This window comes from Heterodontus francisci, chromosome 32, assembly GCF_036365525.1.
Source record: "Heterodontus francisci isolate sHetFra1 chromosome 32, sHetFra1.hap1, whole genome shotgun sequence".
Lineage (NCBI taxonomy): Eukaryota > Metazoa > Chordata > Chondrichthyes > Heterodontiformes > Heterodontidae > Heterodontus > Heterodontus francisci.
In genome coordinates, this window is record NC_090402.1 from 29,515,715 (window position 1) to 29,536,439 (window position 20,725).

The following is a 20,725-nucleotide window of genomic DNA, read 5'->3' on the forward strand; positions in this document are numbered from 1 at the left end:
CCTTGTGTTTAGAATTTCTAAATGTCATTGCACAAATAGATTTTGCTTTACACTTCACTTTTGCAACTATTTTTCACTCTAGTTTTTGCACCCAAATCAACCTTGAGGACCTTACTGTTTGCTCACCTTAGGTACCTCCATGGACACCCTCAACAGTGCTCTTGGTTGACCTTCAATGCTGTCACATTTCATGTAAATACGCAACCCTCTCCAAACACTTATTCCTCCCCTCCCTAGACCTACGATTTATGTTGGAGACTCCACATGACAGTCAAAATTGGGGTTTTAAAATCTGTATTTCCTGATATTGTTTTAGTGTTATCATTATTACTGCATCATAAGGATGCAATGAGAATGTGTTTAAGTGGCAGTTTTGGAAGCTATAGCCTAATGGTTTCATGCTATCATTTTATATTTGCAGGAGTGCACGGTTGCTGTCTTTGTGGGAACAAGTACTTGTATTATTCCATTCTTTGGAAACACAAGCTAATGCATGGAGGTACACTTTCCTTCAAATCTTGCTACTTTTGAGATAACTTAGTGTTTATATAAAACCAAAATTAAATCTGCTGTCAGTTGCATTTGGTTTCTTTACTGAGTTCAATAGATCAAGTACTCAGTTATTTCCTGAAGTATCTAAGGTCTTCATAATTTCCCAGATTCTGCATTTTCTGCCTTAATATTTAAGGGCAGGACCAGCAAAAGGAGCTAGTGATACACCGTGTCAGTTCATTAACATGGTGTCACCCAAGCTGATGGGTTGAAAATAGTCTCCTGTGGTTTGTCATTGCCGATTCCCAATGGTTGATGGGATTTCTGAGCTCAATTACATTTTCTTAGAAATGGGCAGGAAAAGTAGAAGACAAAGAAATCTATGCTACCGTTCTGTATTTAGCTGCTGGAAGCATTGGGAGAGGCGTGCAAATAGGCCACCTGTTCACTTCATGCATAACAAAGGGGCAGTAACCGAAAGGAGCAGAGCTAGGAAAGTAAAAAGTGAGACGTCTGCCAACAACCTACCCCGTTGGCTTGAGAGCAGTTTTTTTTTTCAAATTTAGTAGTAATTCGTATTTTACATGGACCTTACCTAGTGACTAGTAACACATTGTCAAGCTGCTGTCTTATTTTGTTACAATTTAATGAGTCATGAAAGATTATTAGATTAAACTTAATAAATATAATTAAATTTCTTTTTGTTTGCAGTACATGTTTGGCATTTGTGAAGGAGACAAAAATTAGTTTTTTTTGGATGAGAGTACTGAAATGAGTAAAAATGTGGGTATACAATAGACTAGCATATAGTAATGATAAATCCTTCAGCTTTTTTTTTTTAACAAGTTTACAGCCTGTGAATGGACTGCACGTAATGACGCACACAAACTTGAGAAACACTTTTTTACTTACAGGAAGAAAGAAACATTTCTGTCTACTGTGTGGATCAGGCTTTTTCAGGTCAAAAGACTTGGATATTCACTTCAAATCAAAACATCTTCAGACCTTTAAGTTTAAGTGTCCACTTTGTGAAAAAGGTTTCAACCGACCTATTGATGCTCAAAAGCACATAATTTTTAGGCATACAGGTAGGTTTGTGGTGATGTGCGAGGACTTGCTTCTTCAGAATTGAGAACATTTTTGGCATGATTGAAATCCGCATGCTCTCCAATGCCCAAGGCTAGAAAATGTTTACAGGATCACAGGATAATTACAGATAAGGAAAGCCATTCAGCCCAACTTGTTTCATTCATCAGAATAACTTTGAAATCCCCACTCATATAAACTAGTAGAACATAACAGATAACTTCTCAGCAAAACTAGAATGAAGGAGGCTGAGCATGATCTATGCAGTTGTGCACAAATTTACTCCTGTATACTCCTGGCAGCATAGGCTTCGAGCGTTGGTTGTTCCTCGCTATTTTGTCCAAAAGCTAGGAAGCAACATGTATGATGACTGTAAGGTGTGCTGAATCCCAGGACTACATGTCTGCTGAAGTGCGAGGGGCATTGTAGAAACTTCGAAGTGCTCGCTACAGCCTGAAGCTAACAGGTGAAGTGCAAGAGCTTTAGAATAACCAAGACACATCTGCACAACCACATCCCAAAATAGAATCAACCAAGTTAAAGATAGAACGGATTTGCATTTATATAGTGCCTTTATGCTCTCAGGATATTACAAAGTGCTTCACAGCCAATACATTACTTTTGAAGTACAGTCACTGTTGTAATGTAGGCAACACAGCACTAGATTTTTTTTTTTATACAAGGTCCTTCCCAAACACAAAACTGAAATGACGAGTTTATCCCTGGTAAAAAGCAGCCAAATACTAGTCAAAAGTCAGAGCAAACCATTACTGGCATAAAGCACTGTACGAAAATATGCCGAAGGGGCAACTTTGCCCTAGCCCCTCACTTTTAGCGAATGTGGGTAGGAAATTTGGGCCTTCCATTTTGAAACCTTAGTCACAGCTGTACTAGGAACAGAGCTGTATAAAATAGCCCCTAAAATTTAATTTGACAACTATTTACAAAACTCAAAATATGGCATGGACAATCCAATCAAAAAGACAACAGAGAAATGACTGCACTGTTATTCTATTAAATTACACTGTTAACCACAAGCAAGTTGTCAGTATTCAAATAAAAAAATCAAGGCAACAATCCAAGCTTCAGAAATTCAGTGTTAGGCCTTGAGTATTCCTTCAAATGTTCCTGCCTTTAAACAAATCACAGGCATTCTCAGTGTTCTGGAGAAATGACTTTATGGGTCTCAACAACACTGACAGCTCACCCAATGTTAGCCGAGGCTGCCATCAGTTGAAAGTGCCACCCGAGTACTGAACTTTTCCATTGCCGACAGAAACTGATTAGGATCAGGCGCAAACATAAAGCAAGACACACAAACATTTCTGGAACCTATAGGAGCCACAGCTGATGCACAATTCTGCTAGCAGATATTTCCAGTCCTCGATGTAAGAAATGCATAGTGCAAGGAGAGTATAGGAGACAAAAAAGGGAATTAAATGAGTAATAAAGCGTATACATTTTTAAAAAATACATGGTAAGAAATATTTACCATTTTTCTTATTCAGGATTTCTGTTTGTGACTGTGTACAATATACTCAGTATCTCTTAATTGCTCAGACAGTATATTGTCAAAGAGTCAATATTATTTATTGCTGAAATAATTCGACAGTTGGTCAAAAGAATGGTCCCGAATGCCCTTCACACTAGACTGCAGCTGGGAAGCAGGTTTTAAGATTGGTCTGTCTGTTAGCTGAGTATTGACTTTGACAGGCATGCAGAATTGATGATCTCTGATAGCTATTGTAGCATCATTGTGCAACATTTATTTAATTTTCAGATTTGGAGAACTTTATTTGTCGAATTTGTAACACAAGCACAGTAACAGCCTCAGAACTGCAAAATCATGTCAAAAAGTTCCACTCCCCAAGTAAGTAAACTTAATTTTCCCATCACAGTAAGAAGTTTGAGAAATTTTCAAACGTAGCATTTTTCATTTGGGCAACTTCTACTAGGCTTATATTTAATTTTATTTCCATATTCCACTAAATATTGGTGGTTCATGAGATGGATTTGTCAACAGTCTGCTGTGAATGAGTACAGAATCGACCTGCAATTAAAAAAAACAGAAAATGCTGGAACTACTCAGCAGGTCTGGCAGCCTCTGTGGCGAGAGAAACAGTGTTAACATTTCAGGTTGGTGACCTTTCATGTCCTAGAACGGGATGGACCTCCTGGCATTGACCTGCGTACCGGAAATGACAAAGGCACACCCTACCCAGTAAACTCTGCAAAGTCCTCTTCACTAACATCTAGGGACTTGAGCCAAAATTGGGAGAGGTGTCCCACAGACTGGTCAGGCAACAGCCAGACAGTCATACTCACCGAATCATACCTTGCAACCATCCCTGGGTATGTTCTGTCCCACCAGGACAGTACCAGAGCCACTAGAGGTGGCAGCACTGTGGTATAGTCAGGAACGCATGGCCCTGGGAGCCCTCAACATCAACTCTGGACCCCATGAAATCTCATGGCATCAGGTCAAACATGGGCAAGGAAACCTGCTGATTACCACCTACCGCCCTCCCGCAGCTGATGAATCAGTACTCCACTATGTTCAACAACACTTGGAAGAAGCACTGAGGGTAAAAGGGCACAGAATATATTCTGGTTGGAGGACTTCATTGTCCATCACCAAGACTGGTTCAGTAGCACCACTACTGACCAAGCTGGCTGAATTCTAAAGGACACATCTGCCAGACTGTACCTGCAGCAGGTGGTGAGAGAACCAACAAGAGGGAAAAACCCACTTGATCTCACCCTCACCAAGCTACCTATCGCAGATGCATCTGTCCATGACATATTGGTAGGAGTGACCACTGCACAGTCCTTGTGAAGACAAAGTCCCGTCTTCACACCGAGGATTTGTGCGATGCTACCAGTGATAAATGGGGCAGATTCTGAATGATCTAGCTGCTCAAAACTAGGCATCCATGAGGCTCTATGGGCCATCAGCAGAATAGTATTCAACCACTAAAATAAAAACAAAATACTGCGAATGCTGGAAACCTGAAATAAAAACAAAGTGCTGGAAATACACAGTAGTTCTGGCAGCATCTGTGGAGAGAGAAAAAGAGTTAATGTTTCAGGCCTGTGACTTTTCATCAGTTCTGATGAAAGGTCACAGAGCTGAAACATTAACTCTATTTATCTCTCCATAGGTACTACCAGACCTGCTGTGTGTTTCCAGCAATTTTTTAAATCTTTGTATTCAACCACAATCTGTAACCTCATGGCCTGGCATATCCCTCACTCTACCATCATCATCAAGCCAGGGGATCACCTGGGATCATCAATGAGAAGTGCAGGAGAGCATAGCAGGTGCAGCATCAGGCTTATCTAAAAATGAGGTGCCATCCTGGTGAAGCTACAACACAGGGCTACATGTATACTAAACAGTAGAAGCAGCATTCAATAGACAGAGCAAAGCGCTCCTACAATCAACGGATCAAATCAAAGCTCTGCAGTCCTGCCGCATCCAGTCGAGAATGGTAGTGGACAAACAACCAACCATAGGAGGATGCTCCACAAAAATCCCCGATGAGGGATTCCAGCACACCAGTGCAAAAGACAAGGCTGAAGCATTTGCAACCATCTTCAGCCAGAATTGCTGAGTGGATGAACTATCTCAGCCTTCTCCTGAGGTCCTCAGCTTCACAGATGCCAGTCTTCAGTCAATATGTTTCACTCTGCATGATATCAAGGAAAGGCTGAAGAACACTAGATACAGCAAAGGCTATGGGTCCCAAGAACATCCCAGCTGTAGTACTGAAGACTTGTGCTCCAGAACTAGCCACGTTTAGTTAAATCAGTTGCTCCACCTCCCTTTTACCTTGAACTTAGGAGCAGGAGTAGGCCATTCAGCTGATTGAGCCTGCCCCGCCATTCAATATCATGACTGATCATTCACTTCAATGACTTTGTCCCCACACTATCCTCATATCCCCTTATCTCATTTGTATTTAGAAATCTGTCAATCTCTGCTTTAAACATACTCAATGTCTGAGCTTCCACAGCCCTCTGGGGTAGAGAATTCCAAAGATTTACAACCTTCTGAGTAAAGAAATTTCTCCTCTGGCCTAAGTGGCTTCCCCCTTATTCTGAAATTGTGTCCCCTGGTTCTAGACCAAACAGGGGAAACATCTTACCTGCATCTGCCCTGTCTATCCCTTGAGATTCCAGTTGCAGGATAGTCATCTCTCTCTTACTTCCTTAGAAGTTTTTTGGCAATGAGATTTTAAAAAATGAGCTCGAGGGAACTTCAGAGAAAATAAAGTGCATGTACAATCGGTCACTAATCTAAAGCCATCTCAACAGACATGACACAACCTGCTTGTAACTTGGGCAGTTGGAGGTAATAACCCCTGTATGATCTGAATTCAAGAATTATTCATTTAAAAAATTGAGATAAGCAAAAGAGATGCGACCTGATAGTTTGCCCATTAAAAAGTCATGAAAAGTAATGATTTAATTTAACATTTTTATGCAACAAATTTATAAGTTTGGACATATGTATTAGCAGTTCTCATTTGACCACATCAGTCCTGAGACAAACATATCTTCTTGCAGCAGAATTGGTAACTGCAATCATGTAGAATGGATGCAGGGGAATGTTTTACATCATAATTCATTCATTTGGTTGTATTTATAGAATTGTTCCCTCTTTTTAGTTTTCAATTCAGTTCTTTACTGCAAAATTTTGACCTTAACTGGCTGTATAGTGTTTACTTCCAGTTTTGGCTCAGGCTCGACAGTTTTTGTTTCTCAGGCTAGGTTTTTTTTGAAAAGATGTCATGACTTTTTCAAAGCTAAAAACTTGCTCTTATACTTGTTTCACAGAAGTCCCTTGCACTCACTGTAATTCTCTATTGGAAAACAAATTGCAACTTCAGAGACACATGGGAAAACATTGAAGTAACTGGTTGATCAGAGTAAGTATTCCAAGAAAAATGTATTGTCACCTGTGACCCACACTTGGATTACTTTAAGCATTCTATTAAAACAACATTAATGCAATGGAAAGGGTTCAGTGAAATGCAACAGGATGACTTCACAGTTTTTTATTGGAGAAATGATGAAGAAGGGACATGACCCAGGTCGTTGAAATAAGGGACATAAAAATGTGTGTGGATGGAAGTGCTAATTGACAGACTAAGTGCAGAGCTAAATAACAAAGATGCAAAATTAAACTAGCTTCCATTGAGCCGGAGATCAATACACATAACAGACTCACAGCAAAAAACAGCTGATGCCATGTCAAGCAACTCATGGGAAAATTGCTGGATAAACACACAATTGGGAACAGGATTTAAGATATAGTACATACTGAAATAGTCAAAGACTGCACAGAGCGCAGTGATTTTTAAGTTGCAGGGGTGAAGTTGTTGGGAAAAGTCATCCACAAAGGTCACCACCCAAGATGGGAACTAATAAATGTTCTTACATTTTGCTAGATTACTTTAAGCACAGGGAAACCTCATGCAGAATGTTCTCTTTGGAGAAAAAATGCATAGTTTAAAATTTATGTTGGGCAGGTTGTACGTGGTCTGGAGTACCACCATACTTAGATTCTTATGTTGTGTAGTTTTTTGCACTAATTAACAAGACATCAACTACTCTCTCAGATTTCTGTGCTCCACAAATTTGGCTTCTTGCACATCCCCAGTGCTCCAGTATTGGCTCTAAGCTCTGGAATCTCTTCCTATTAAATGCTCTTTAAAATCTACCTCTTTGACCAAGCTTTTGGTTACCTTTCCTTATGTGGTTCAGTGTCAAATTTTGTTTGGTAACAGCCATGAAGCACCTTGGGACATTTTACAATGTCAAAGTCACTATATAAATACAAGTTGTTGTTGAAGTTGCTAGCTTGGCTTTGGTTCTGAACACAAAGAATCACTAGTGTGATCATGTTGCAAAAATGTCTTGCATTATTACTGGGCAGAATTGTGCCATATCTGAACCAAGACTGACGTGCTATTATAAAAGCGATTAAAATTCCCTCCCAAAAATGGTGATTCCCTCATCGAGTAACAAGCAAGTATATTTTCCACTGTCTACTAATTTTAGTAAAAGGTTACCAGGTTTAGAGGGTCAGATTTATACTTACACCTACGTTACTAATGTTAACGAATGATGGAAAACATCATCCTGGTGGCTTTTCAAAAACTTTGTAGCAGAATAATATTTTATTGCATGAATTGGAATATTCAGTTCTTAAAGCTCACGTTGTATATGTTGAAATTCCTTAAGGTAGGCATCTATCCCCATTATTCAACCACTTCAGTAAATCTGCAATATTGGTGTTTCTTCTCATTATGTATGCTCATGAGTTTAAGATATGAACCAGGCTATAATGGAGTGATCAGCAGTTATATAATGTTTGTAGAAAGAATTTGAAATCTTTTCTGACAATTCATATTGCACAACATGGCAAATGTAAGAGGAGGAAACAAGTGGGTGATGAAGCCTATTAATGCCTCCGTGGAGAGAGAGAGAGGACCGTAACAAAATGTGAAGGATCAGCTTTTGTGATTGTTTAAAAACTGCCAGATAAGCATTAATGGAAGTTTTTTTTTAAATTGAAAGGCAGTTTAGGGACTTACATTTAAAAATAAAGATGCACGGTGTGCAACATTAGCAAAAGTTTCCTTATTTTCATATACCTGGAAACTGTTTTTGCAAACATTATCAAAAAATGCAAGAGTAATATGTGAAGCACTACTGTAGCTGCTGAACCTTTTCCATAAAATGGAGTGTTTCTCCCTCATCTTCAGATGTAAAAAAACAAATATATGTTTGGCCCTTTTCCTCATAGTTCCTGAAGTGAAATAAGATGTAAAACTTAAAACCTGTTTGTTGACTCCTACCTGTGACAGGAGTCAGCATTTCTGGTACTGTACTTGTGTTTTAAAAAAAAACATTTTTCTGTGCCCCTGCACCCTTATTTTGTTCAGATCAGTTAAAGGTTTTTAAAAAAAAAAAATCCTTCTTTTCCCTGTTTTTACACATGTTTACACCTGAAATGTTAACCTTTTCTTTTGTTTTATAGATGCTGATGGACCTGTTGTGTATTTCTGGCATTTTATATTATTTCAAATTTCCAGCAGTTTCAGTTTTGTTAAAAAATGGAAATGATGATTTGTTTGTAGTTTTAGTTTCAAGCTTTACTTCAGTAATAGTTAAAAATCTTGTCTTTACCGTTCATATCCTCAGGACATTCCCAAGTGTTTCATAGCCAAATGGTTTATTTTTGAAGCATAGTCACTGTTACAATGTAGTGCATAATCCAGTCACATTTATTTACTATTCTGTAGCCAAGTGTTACCAGCAATATGTTCAGTGGTAAATTCAGTTTCTGTGCAACAATCAGTGCCCAGCATGCATCTCCCGCTGATCCTTAGGTTGTATAATGATTTGATCGTCTTACACTTTGTTAGCAAGTTACATTTTTTTAAATTAGTACTTTGTAAAATAATTAATAATGGATTTGGGAAACTCAAAACATGTTATAAAGTGCTAACTTGAAAAACTGTAGTGCTAAACTCAAATGTCATTCACAAAAGTAGAATGCAGTTCCCAATAAACCCGTTAAACTCTATTCTGACAAATCTCTTTACTTGAATTTACCTGTTAAAACTGTTACTTAAAATTAAAAACAAAGCCACATACATGGAGGCAAAGAAAAACAGTATTTATGATGTTCAACTTGTTTGTGTAGTTTGTGCCATCTTCCAATCAACTAGATACTAAACAACAAAAACTTGACAGTGGAAAACTAGACTGGGCAACCAACCCAGATAGACAGGCTTTATCGTTCTGAAGTGCAATTTCAGCATAGTATATAAGACTCAATATTTTTCAGTGTCACTTTCAAATCAAACTAAGTAAAAATCTAGCCTCATTTATAGTAGAATTTACTTAATATTAGTTTGGATATAGCATGCATGTTAATTAAAAATTGCTGGCTAAATGAAGCAACACATGAACACAGCTGAATTTAGCGACTCTTGGCTTGTAAAATAACAAAGGAGTGTGTAGATACCTTCATATAAAATGCCCTTATGTGGAGCTGAAGTAGTCTTGGTTTGTATTTTCTTATGTCTTGGAATAGGACTAACTAATTTTTTTCCAGTTAACCTGCTCAAAACATCTTTTCAAACTTTTAAGTCACCCATTCATTGTAATAGCCAAGAAAGCTTGCTGCATCTTTTAGATCAGGTTTAGAGGTGCACACATTTTAAAAATCTCAAAGAAAATACCAACTTAACAGTGTACGTATTTGAACAATGACTTTGCATTTTACAGCCCATGAGTAATTAGGGAATAAAGGGAGATTATATTTATTTTGTTACAAAAATAGAATATGCCTTATGTGAAGTAAGTGGAGATACAGCACAAGAAGCCCAGCTTCAGAGAATTTTCATGAGCATTAATACAGTAGCTGCAGTTTATAGCTCCTGCAGAACTACTAATATTTTTCAAGGGCGTCAAGTGCTTTCGAACATTGTATTGTTTTAGACACTGTACATATTTATTTGTGTTTTATTAAAAAAAGATCAAAGGAAACAATGCTTGCTCGCCATGATTAATTACACCATAAAGCATAGTCCTGTCACATTCTAGCAATACAGCAGGATTCCTGTATCAAATCACATTGTTGCTTATTGCAGACTGCATTGTTGTGCAATACTTTATGTCTATAGTGAGATAAATATAGAGCATTTTGGAAATGAACAAGACTGCATACTCTTAATTAATCAGCAGATAATGTGCAAGTGAGAACAAAAGACGATGATATGAAATGACATCTATTCAAGACAATTTTACACCACTAATTGAAATTAGCAACACATAGCAGTAGGGAAAAGGGATGATGGAGGAAAAACTCCTGTTTAAATCCATTTCATGCTGTTAATGTACCACAATGACAAATAGTTACTGAAACAGGAACTGCCATTTTATCAACTGAGCTGAGGTGCACAAATTGTGTTGGGTGAAACAATCTCCTGTGATGATTTTGTGGTTTTAAATATGGCTGGAGATTTGAACCATTAAAAGCAATGCACTAGCATTAAGATGCATGTGTTCTAAGATACTAATTATAAATGTAGATATGTTAAATAAGCTGGACTAGTACCTGCATTTAGTGTGTCAGGATAGTGCTGCTGCAGCTGAAATGCTCGATGCTTTGTGACTGTTCTTAATCTCCACACACATCTGCTGATAAATTACAATATCAGTCTTCATTAATTTAAAAACTTGCTGTATTCCAGTTAACAGCAATGAAAGTCAACTGTGCAGAATGCTTCCAACATTCTGCAATGCAACAAGAAATTTAGCTTTGTGTTTGTTTTGTGTCCATTGAATGTTTACGACCTGGGCACTTAGCAGAGGAAAATCAAACAGCTGTTTTTCTATGGTTTGGGTGGCACACTGAAATACCAACCTAATGAGGCAGGAGTTAGGTCATGGCACCTCCTGCCACTAGTCTTTGGATACTTTTTCTTAGGTGTGCCAACCATAAGTGGGCCATAGGTTTCATGCCAGTCCCACTCAGATCAGAGGATCAGTCAACGGGAGGCCGAAAAGATGCAGGTGCTTTTTAAAAAATTCCACTAGGGTCTTTGAAGGTTGCAGATTTTCTGGCTGTTCTTTTGGACAGTGGCCAAAAGGCTCTGGAGCTGGCAGCCACAACCATTCCTGCAGGCATCTCGGGCCCACAGAAGCAGAGGGCTTTCCTCCCTTCCAGGCACAAGGGGCTAGGTATGCACAAAGCAGACCCATTAAAGTCATCTGAACATAGAGGTGTAGGCCGATGGCTTATATTTCAAGTGCCCTCACTGACTAATATCTAGGTGGGCTGAAGGAAATTCAGATCAAAAATGTACTGTTAACTATTTGTTCAGTTTACTTTTGTCATGGAGGGGAAGGGAGGAGGCATGAGGAGCTGGTATCATGGTTACACAGATACAATGTTACAGTGGTGACCCTTCACAAAAAAGGGTCTCACTTTAATTTTTTTTTAAAAACTCAGCTTTGGTAAGACTGTGTGTGATGCTTGACTGTTAAGTAAAACAGATTTAACGTTTAAGAAGTTAAGTTTCAACAATTGCTAGCGGGTGAAATATTTGTGGTAATTACTTTTAACTTGACCTTTTCTAAATTATGTACACTATCAGCATATACTTGATACTGCAATCAAATAATGTAATCTAAATTATGCCAAGCATATCCCCTATATTTTTTGAAACAAATTTTGCATTATATCATGGTTCCATTTTATTTATATTGTTTTTCCAAAATGCTAAATGAAGTTGAGACTTTAGGGGGTTTAAAAAAAAATGTTTTTCAAATCCAGTTCGAGTGCCCAATTTTAAAAGCAAATATATGTTTCAAACATTATTCATCCAAATTTTAAAAACACTTCCATGGAAGAAATTTTAAACTAGTCTCTGCCTTGAATCATACATTATATTTTGTACAACAAATGTGTGTAAAAACTAAACTGAAATGTTCTATAATTCAACTTCTTTACTTCCCAGACCCAAATTTAGACTGTTGCACAGATTATTTAACACATTCCACTGCAGTTTAATGATTTTTACACTAAATAGGCAGAGTCTTATTCGGAAATTACACCACCAACAAAAAAAGGTTGAGCTTATCACAGCAATTTCTTACTCCTCTCAGTTTTGAAACCATTTAAGGATGACTTACAAAGGCAGAATACTGCTAATGCTGAAAATCTGAAATATAAACAGAAGATGCTGGTAATTATGCAGTCAGGCAGCATCTGTGAATTGAAAAACAGTTAATATTTCAAGTTGATGACCTTTTGTCAGAATAGTTTTGATGAAAGGCGATCAACCTGAAACATTAACTCTGTTTCTCTCTCCACAGATGTTGCCTGAGTATTTACAGCAATTTCTGTTTGTATCAAGGATGAATTACCTTTGGACAGTAGCTTCTTAGTCCATTTTGTCCCTACTTTAAGAAATTTGTTAGCACTTAAAGCTTGGTGTGAGCCATGGCTCGTTGGTAGCACACTTGCCTCTTCGAAGGTTGTGCATTCAAGCTCCACTCCAGAGACTTGAGCACAAAATCTAGGCTAATATTATGAGAGGTGCCATCTTTCACATGAGTCCCCATCTGCCCTCTCAAGTGAATATTAAAAGGTCTCATGGCTCTATTTGAAGAGCAGCAGGGGAGCTTTCCCTGGTGTCCTGGCCAATGTTTATCTCTCAACCAACAGCACTAAAAAAAATAAAATTTATCTGGTCATTATCACATTGCTGTTTGTGGGACCTTGCTCTGAGGTAAATTGGCTGCCATGTTTCCACAAAAGTGACTAGATTTCAAAGTACTTAATTGGCTGTAAAGCACTTTGGGACATCCTAAGGACGTGAAAAGCGCTATTTAAATGCTAGACTATTTTTTTGAATAATGTCGCTGAGTTACCTTTGTGCTTTTTGTTGATCTTTTTGAAAACTGCATTGTAAAATTAGAAATGAGCAAAAACAACATGACACTGCACCTGCATCAAACAAGGCTTTTCACTATCTTAATAGAGTAAAAAAGGAAGCTGTAAAGATTTCTTTAATCTTGCAGCTAATAAATAAGCAAGAGCACATCCCTTATAGCAACAGAATTAAAGGGTCATGTTTGAATCACACAAAAGGGTCTTTTTATATAAAAATGGTAAACTCTGAAAAAGTTCAATAGCAAACTGTAAAGTTCCAATTTTTAAAAGTTTATTGCACTAATACTAAAAACAAAAGGAAAAGCTGACACTTTGACACATGTTGTGGTTACTATAAAAGATGAGAGATTACATATATGAAGAAAGACTTCACACGTTAGGGCTTTTTTCGCCAATGTTGAGAATTGATTGAATCTGTGAGCAAGGAGTAACCTGATGTGAGTCTTCAAAACGGTGAGGTGTTTAATAGGATAAATAATGATAGAATGTTTCCAGTATTCAGCGGGATGGTAACAAGAGGATACAAATATAGGACTACAAAAAGAATTAAAGGTGTTCAGTTAAAAAAAATCTTGAGAACTGTTAGATTATGGAATTCTTTGTTAAAAGATCAGAAAACATCCAGAGGTGGAGAATATAATAAAAATAGCATGTATTTCTAAAAGGAAGATTGCATTAAACCAACCTCATTGAATTATTTCAACAGCAAAAAGAGTAGATGCAGGCAGTGCATTGGATGTGGTATACAAGGACTTTCAGAAAGCCTTGGATAAGATGTCACACAAGAGACTTATGACAAAGTTCATGCCTGTGGAAGCAGAAACCAGGAACCAGAATTGATTGAAAGATGGCGACAACAGAAAGCAAAGGGTAGGAGTTAAGAAAGCAAGACTTACATTTATATAGCACCTTTCACAGCCACTGGATGTCTCAAAGTGCTTTATAGCCAATGGAAGTACTTTTGGAGTGGAGTCACTTGTAATGTAGAAAAATTAAGGGAAGTTTCTCAGACTGGCAGAAGTGGGAAGTGCTTTCAGCAGGGATCTGTGCTGGAACCATTGTTTACCATATACACACATTATTTGAACTCAGGAATCGGAGGTACGGTGTTGCGATTTGCAGATGAGATACTAAACTGTGGGGTACAGCTAACAAAATACAGGAAGACAAAGAGACTTGCAGAGTGGGTGGATAAATGGCAAATTATATTCAATATAGTAAGTGTGAGGTAGTTCATTTTGGTGGAAATAAGGATGCAACTTATTCCCTGGAAAGCAAGAAACTAAATAGGAGCATAGTGATGTGGGACTAGAGATATAACAAATCACTAAAAGTAGCCGCACAAGCAGGTAAAGAAAGGGTCTGAAGAGGGCAAACAAAACACTGGAGATTGTTTCTAGATGAATGGAATAAAAAGCAGGGAGATATTAAATTTACATGAACATCTTGGTTACATTTGGGAGGCCTCTTTGAATTTCTGGTCTGCATACTACAAAAGAAGAATATTGAAGCAGGATCAGGGAGGATTGAACAGGACGGTGCTCATTTCTCTGGAAAGGAGAAAACAGACCTTTAATCTTTAAAATTATAAAGGGGTTTGATATGATAAATGTGGAAAAACTGATTCCATTTATGGGAGAGGCCTGAACAGAAGGGGCATAAATGTAAGATAGCCACTAACAGATCAAAAAGAATTGAGGAGGAATTTCCTTCCACATGAGTGTGGCAAGAATGTGAATCTCTGCCACATGGAGTGATTGAAGCAGACAGCATTGATGCATTTAAAGGGGAAGCTTGACAGATGAGTGAGGGGAATAGAGGGATATAGGGGGCAAGGTGAGAACCAGTAGAGTGGGGCAAAGCATGTGAGGAGTATGAACACTGGCAAATACCAGTTGGACTGAATACCCTACTTCCATGCTGGGCACTTTCTGTGTAAAAACAATGCTGAAGCGGAGTCTTAATTCTTCTCAAAGAGTTTGAGATTCTTGCGTGAAAAGGAATAGTAAAAGCTTTGGGAACTGAACAGGAGTGAGCCGAGGTGCCTTGTGGCGATCAACACATGTAGACTTCGAGGAATAAATGGTCTGTATCTATGAATTGATATTCGAGAATTTTATAAAAATTTCAAATGGATAGATATTCCTAACTTTCCTGAATGTAGCCCTCACCTTTAAATGTATCATATGCTTCGAATGAAAACCACCAGAGTCATGCAACACAATAGTACATCCAAAGAAATTCAAGACATAATTGTACTGTCACCATTGTACACTTACCCACCTGGAAGTTGAGGTCATTCTTTTTGTTTGAGAGCACTTATTTTGAGATCAGCAGCTTTATGGAGATTTCAAATATTTGAGACTTCTGTACACAATCACATTGTGTTTCCACTTACATTTATACATTTCAAATCTGAAAGTAAACTACAAAAATTTCAGCTTTCCTACCTTAGATGCTGAGCCACACATTAGGAAATGTGCAACTTTATATCAGACATAAAAGATGCAAAGTCTTGACAGCTACATTGTGCAATAGCAATGAAACACGTTGGAAGAGGCCTATAATTTGCAGACTTACAACTTCAACTTAAGACATAGGAAGTTTGTAAACCCAAGGCACACTTCAGGATTTTTGTGCAATACCAGCAATGACTCGTCATTTCATTAAGACAGTGTAGCAACTATATTAAGGAAAATGTTTCCTGCCTTTTGAGCCACAGGTTTTTAAATCACCATCATGCAAACTAAAACTCAGAGGGTTTTGTGATGCAGTGCCTACCAGCACTGACAATGGTCCTCAGACAAAAATGTGAAACACATATTAGATTTTTCTGATGCAGTTCACACAAGACATCATTGTACAATCAAATTTATGCTTCGAATAGAATGGTTTCACCTAGTTTGATAGAAGTGAGATCAAAAGTGGTCATCTCCGGATTACTCCCAGTGCCACATGCCAGTGAGTATAGAAATAGAAGAATAAGATAATGCATGGTTGGAAAGATGGTGCAGGAGGGAGTGCTTTAGATTTCTGGGACATTGGGACTGGCTCAGGGGGGAGATAGGACCTATATAGGCCAGTGGGTTGCACCTGACCAGAGCCGGGACTGAATTCCTTGCGGGACGTTTTGCTAATGCTGTTGGGGAGGGTTTAAAACTAGTTTGACGGGGATGGTGACCTTAGGGTAGACTCAGTTGGAACAAAATCAGAAATCAAAATGGAAGGCAGAAAATTAATCGATGAGTCTGGAAGACAGAAGAAACAAAGGTTAAAACAATTTTTTTTAAAGTTTGGCAGTGCTCATGGGTATCTATTTCAATGCAAGGAGGATAGCAAATAAAGCAGATGAGCTGAGGGCACAGATAGACGTGGCAGTATGACATCGTAGCTATTACAGAAACAAGGCTTAAGGAGTGTCACAGAACTGTATTTTTTTCTCCTGTTTGAAACAGGGTACCTTTAAGACAGGGAGAGTTTAGATTTCTGAGAACAGTGCCAGCTGCACTTGTTACCTAGGCAACAGCAGGAGCAAGGAGGTATAATGCTTCAATCTAACTGTGTGGATAAACCAGCTAAAACCAGTTTAGAGAGACACCAGAGAAGTGTGCTTACTGGAAAAAAGAGTTGTCTACTTCTCTCAGAAATTCTACAATGAGCTATAAGCCATGTTAATTGCCTAAGGAGGAAAATGACTCTCTTTTGACTGAATATCTTTTCTGGAATTTGCAGTAAAGTTTTTACCAAAAGACTGCCGATTTTTAAATATTCAAACAAACAGATCTATTGCTATACTCATCGTTGAAAGAACTGTGTGATGCCTGCTGCAGCCTAAGTGAATGCCTATCTATTGAAGGACTGTTTCATCAAATCCACATTGAGACCTTGAGTGGCATTTAATTATTTTTACATTAGGATACTTCACCCATCAGAACGTAACCCACAAAGACTAAGAACCCAGTTATTTATTTATTCTTAAGAAACAGCTATTTTTTAAAAAACATTTGTTTAAAAAAATGGTTGACAGTTGATTTTTGAATGAGAGAATGTGGGAGTTAGGTTAAAATAAGTTATAAGGTCTTTAGACATATGTTTATCTTAATAGTGTTGAAGATTTAGTTTTAATAAATAGTTAATTTGTTGTCTAAAGATAGCTGGTTTGGTCTGTTTTATTCTGGGGTTTACTAGTGTTTAATTTGGATGTTTTCCGGTTGGGTGGGAAAACTTTAAATAATATGCTGCAGAGTGATGGGACTGATTGACAGTGCATTGCTCCCGCCTCGGTGGTAACAGGAGGGACAGGAATGGCAGCTCAATGTTCGAGGCGATAGGGAGGGGAATAAGAAAGGAGGGGCAGTGGCAATTTTGGTCAAATTATTATAGCTGTGAGGAGAGATGATATGTTGGAAGGTTCATCAAATGAGGCCATATGGATTGAGCTAAGGAACAAAAAAAAGGGGCAATCACACTGCTGGGAGTGTACTATAGACCCCCAAACAGTCAGAGGGAGATAGAAGAGCAGGAATGTAGGCAAATCTCTGAAAAGTGCAAGAACAATAGGGCAGTAAAAGAAGGGGATTTTAACTACCTCAATATTAACTGGGATAGTTTTAGTGTGAAAGGAACTGAGGGAGCAGAATTCTTGAGATGCATTCAGGAGAAACTTTTTAGCCAGTATGTAGCAAGTCCAACAAGAGAGGGTGCAGTTTTAGACTTAGTTTTAGGAAATGAAGCTGGGCAGATGGAAGGAGTGGCAGTGGGGGTACATTTTGGTAGTAGTGATCATAATTTAGTCAGTTTTGACAATTATGGAAAAGGACAGAGACAGAACAGGAGTTAGAGTTCTCAATTGGGGCAAGGCCAATTTTACTAAACTGAGGAGTGATTTAGCGAAAGTGGACTGGAAACAGCTACTTGAAGGTAAATCAGTGTCAGAGCAGTGGGAGGCACTCAAGGTGAGATAAAAGGGGTTCAGAGTAAACATGTTCCCACAAAAAAAAGGGTGAGACGGCCAAATCTAGAGCCCCATGGATATCAGGGAGCTTACAAGGTAAGATATGGCAGAAAAGGAAAGCTATGTCTGACACTGAGAACTTAATACTATAGAAAGCCAAGAGGAGTATAGAAAGTGGAGGGGTGAAATCAAAAAGGAAATTGGGAAAGCAAAGAGAGGGGCATGAAAGAATATTGGCAAGCAAAATCAAAGATGTTTTATCAATATATTAAGAGTAAGAGGATAACTAAGGAGAGAGTAGGGCCCACAAAAGACCAAAAAGGTAACCTATGTGTAGGGGCGGAAGATGTTGGTATTGTTCTTAATGAATACTTTGCGTCTGTCTTCACAAAAGAGGGGGATGATGCAGATATTGTAGTTAAGGAGGAGTGTGAAGTATTGGATGTAATAAACATAGGGAGAGAAGTAGTATTAATGGGATTAGCATCCTTGAATGTTGATAAATCACCAGGGCCGGATGAAATGTACCCCAGGCTGTTAAAAGAAGCAAGAGAGGAAATAGCAGAAGGTCTGACCATCATTTTCCAGTCCTCACTGGATACAGGTGTGATGCCAGAGGATTGGAGAACTGCTAATGTTGAAATTCTGTTTAAAAAGGGAGCGAGAGATAGATTGAATAATTACAGGCCAGTCATTCTAACCTCAGTACTGGGCAAATTATTGGAATCTATTCTGAGAAACAGGATAAATTGTCACTTAGAAAGGCCCAGCTTAATCAAGGATAGTCAGCATGAATTTGTTAAGGGAAGATCTTGTTTGACCAACTTGATTGAATTTTCTGAAGAAGTAACAAGATGAGGAGTGTGCAGTTGATGTGTTGTACATGTATTTTAGCAAGGCTTTTGACAAGGTCCCACATGGCAGACTGGTTACAAAAATGAAATCCCATGGGATCCAGGGAAATGCAGCAAGATGGATACAAAATTGGCTCAGTGGCAGGAAACAAAGGATAATTGTTGACGGGTGTTTTTGTGACTGGAGAGCTGTTTCCAGTGGCGTTCTGCAGGGCTCAGTACTGGGTCCCCTGCTTTTTGTGGTATATGTTAAAGATTTGGACATAAATGTAGGGGGCATGATCAAGAAGTTTGCAAGACGACACAAAGATTGATTGTGTGTAAAGCAGAAAAGTGGCAAATGGAATTCAACCTGGAGAAGTGTGAGGTGATACGTTTGGGAGGTCAAACAAGGCAAAGCAATACATGATTAATGGAAAAATACTGAGAAGTATATAGGAAGTGAGTGACCTTGGTGTAAATATCTACAGAGCCCTGAAGGTAGGACAGGCCATTAAGGTGGTTAAGAAGGCATATGAAATCCTTTCCTTTATTAGCTGAGGTATAGAATATAGGAGGAGGGAGGTTATGCTGGAACTGTATAACTCATTGGTTAGGCCACAACTTGAGTACTGTGTGCAGTTCTGGTCACCTCATTACAGAAATGAAGTAATTGCACTAGAGAGGGTACAGAGGAGATTTACAAGGATGTTGCCAGGACTGGCTATGAGGAAAAATTGGATAGGCTGGGGTTGTTCTCCTTGGAACAGAGAAGGCTGAAGGGCCATCTGATTGAAATGTACAAAATTGTGAGGGGCCTGGATAGAGTGATGAAGGGCCTATTCACCGTAGCAGAGAGGTCAGTGACTAGGGGGCATAGATTTAAAATGATTGGTAGAAAAATTAGAGGGGCGATGCGTAAAAATTTTTTCACCCAAAGGGTGGTGGGGGTCTGGATCTCACTGCCTGAACGGGTAATTGAGGCAGAAAGCCTCAACGAATTCAAAAGGAGTCTGTATATGCACCTTAAGTGCAATAATCTGCAGGGCTACGGACCAAATGCTGGAAAGTGTAATTAGAATGGGTGGATCGTTTCTTGGCCAGCACTGACACGATGGGCCAAGTGGCCTTTCTATGCTTTAAACTTACTATGATTCAACAATAATACCAGAATCTTGATGTGACTATATTTCATACATTGCTATTGGGTTATTTTCCTGGATCAGTATACCAGTCTCATTTAAAAAAAAAAGAACACCAAGATTAGAAATTCTCATTGTTATGACTAGAAGTAGGTTGGTTAAGTAGTATTTTAAAACTGCTCTTCAAATGAATTCTGCACAACAGCATATTGAAAGGAATTAAGGTTATCTAGTTGCCCTTTAATGCAACAGCAGGATAGGGTTACCAGAAACATGCATTCCTGTGACAATGCATATTTTCCTCCCTATCTTTTTAGCTTTCCCTGGTTTGAGCACTATTCCCAGACTTTGTTGAAGGGACAGGCAACCTGCTCCTTGGTCTTTGCTAGCATCACTCCAGTTACAACCATAGCTAACTTGGTCAGCCCTCCAACAACCACCCCTGCCCCCAAACCTCGCCTGCCTTTGCATCTGTAGGAAATGCCTAGTCTCTAGGCATGAATGTACAGCATCAGGAATTCACCATGTTGAGAATCTCATGTTCTACCGAGTGGCACATTGTTGGAACACTGACAAGCTACATCAGCATGTTAAGCCAATACGTATCATTTTAGTGAAAACTTTTAAATTATACAGCTCTTAACTTTTATTTTAGAACAAACCTGTTGATTTGAATATTAACAAGCAACTTGATCACTAACAGCTCTTCATGAGCTTTTTGGCCAAGATAGTAAAACGA

The 20,725-nt window shown here is 38.5% G+C and overlaps 1 protein-coding gene across 4 annotated transcripts in view; it reads left to right on the forward strand.

Annotated features, from left to right (window-relative positions):
• LOC137347729 (zinc finger protein 672-like) overlaps positions 1-10,158 on the forward strand; it is a 132,039-nt gene extending 121,881 nt beyond the window's left edge. For all 4 annotated transcript variants that reach the window (XM_068012598.1, XM_068012599.1, XM_068012600.1 and 1 more), the window contains 5 exons: positions 422-499; positions 1,407-1,580; positions 3,359-3,448; positions 6,418-6,509; positions 8,627-10,158. In XM_068012598.1, the coding sequence (XP_067868699.1) occupies positions 422-499; positions 1,407-1,580; positions 3,359-3,448; positions 6,418-6,491 (416 nt within the window). In that variant the 3' untranslated portion in view covers positions 6,492-6,509; positions 8,627-10,158. The remainder of the gene's footprint in view (positions 1-421; positions 500-1,406; positions 1,581-3,358; positions 3,449-6,417; positions 6,510-8,626) is intronic.
• The last annotated feature ends 10,567 nt before the right edge of the window (positions 10,159-20,725 follow it).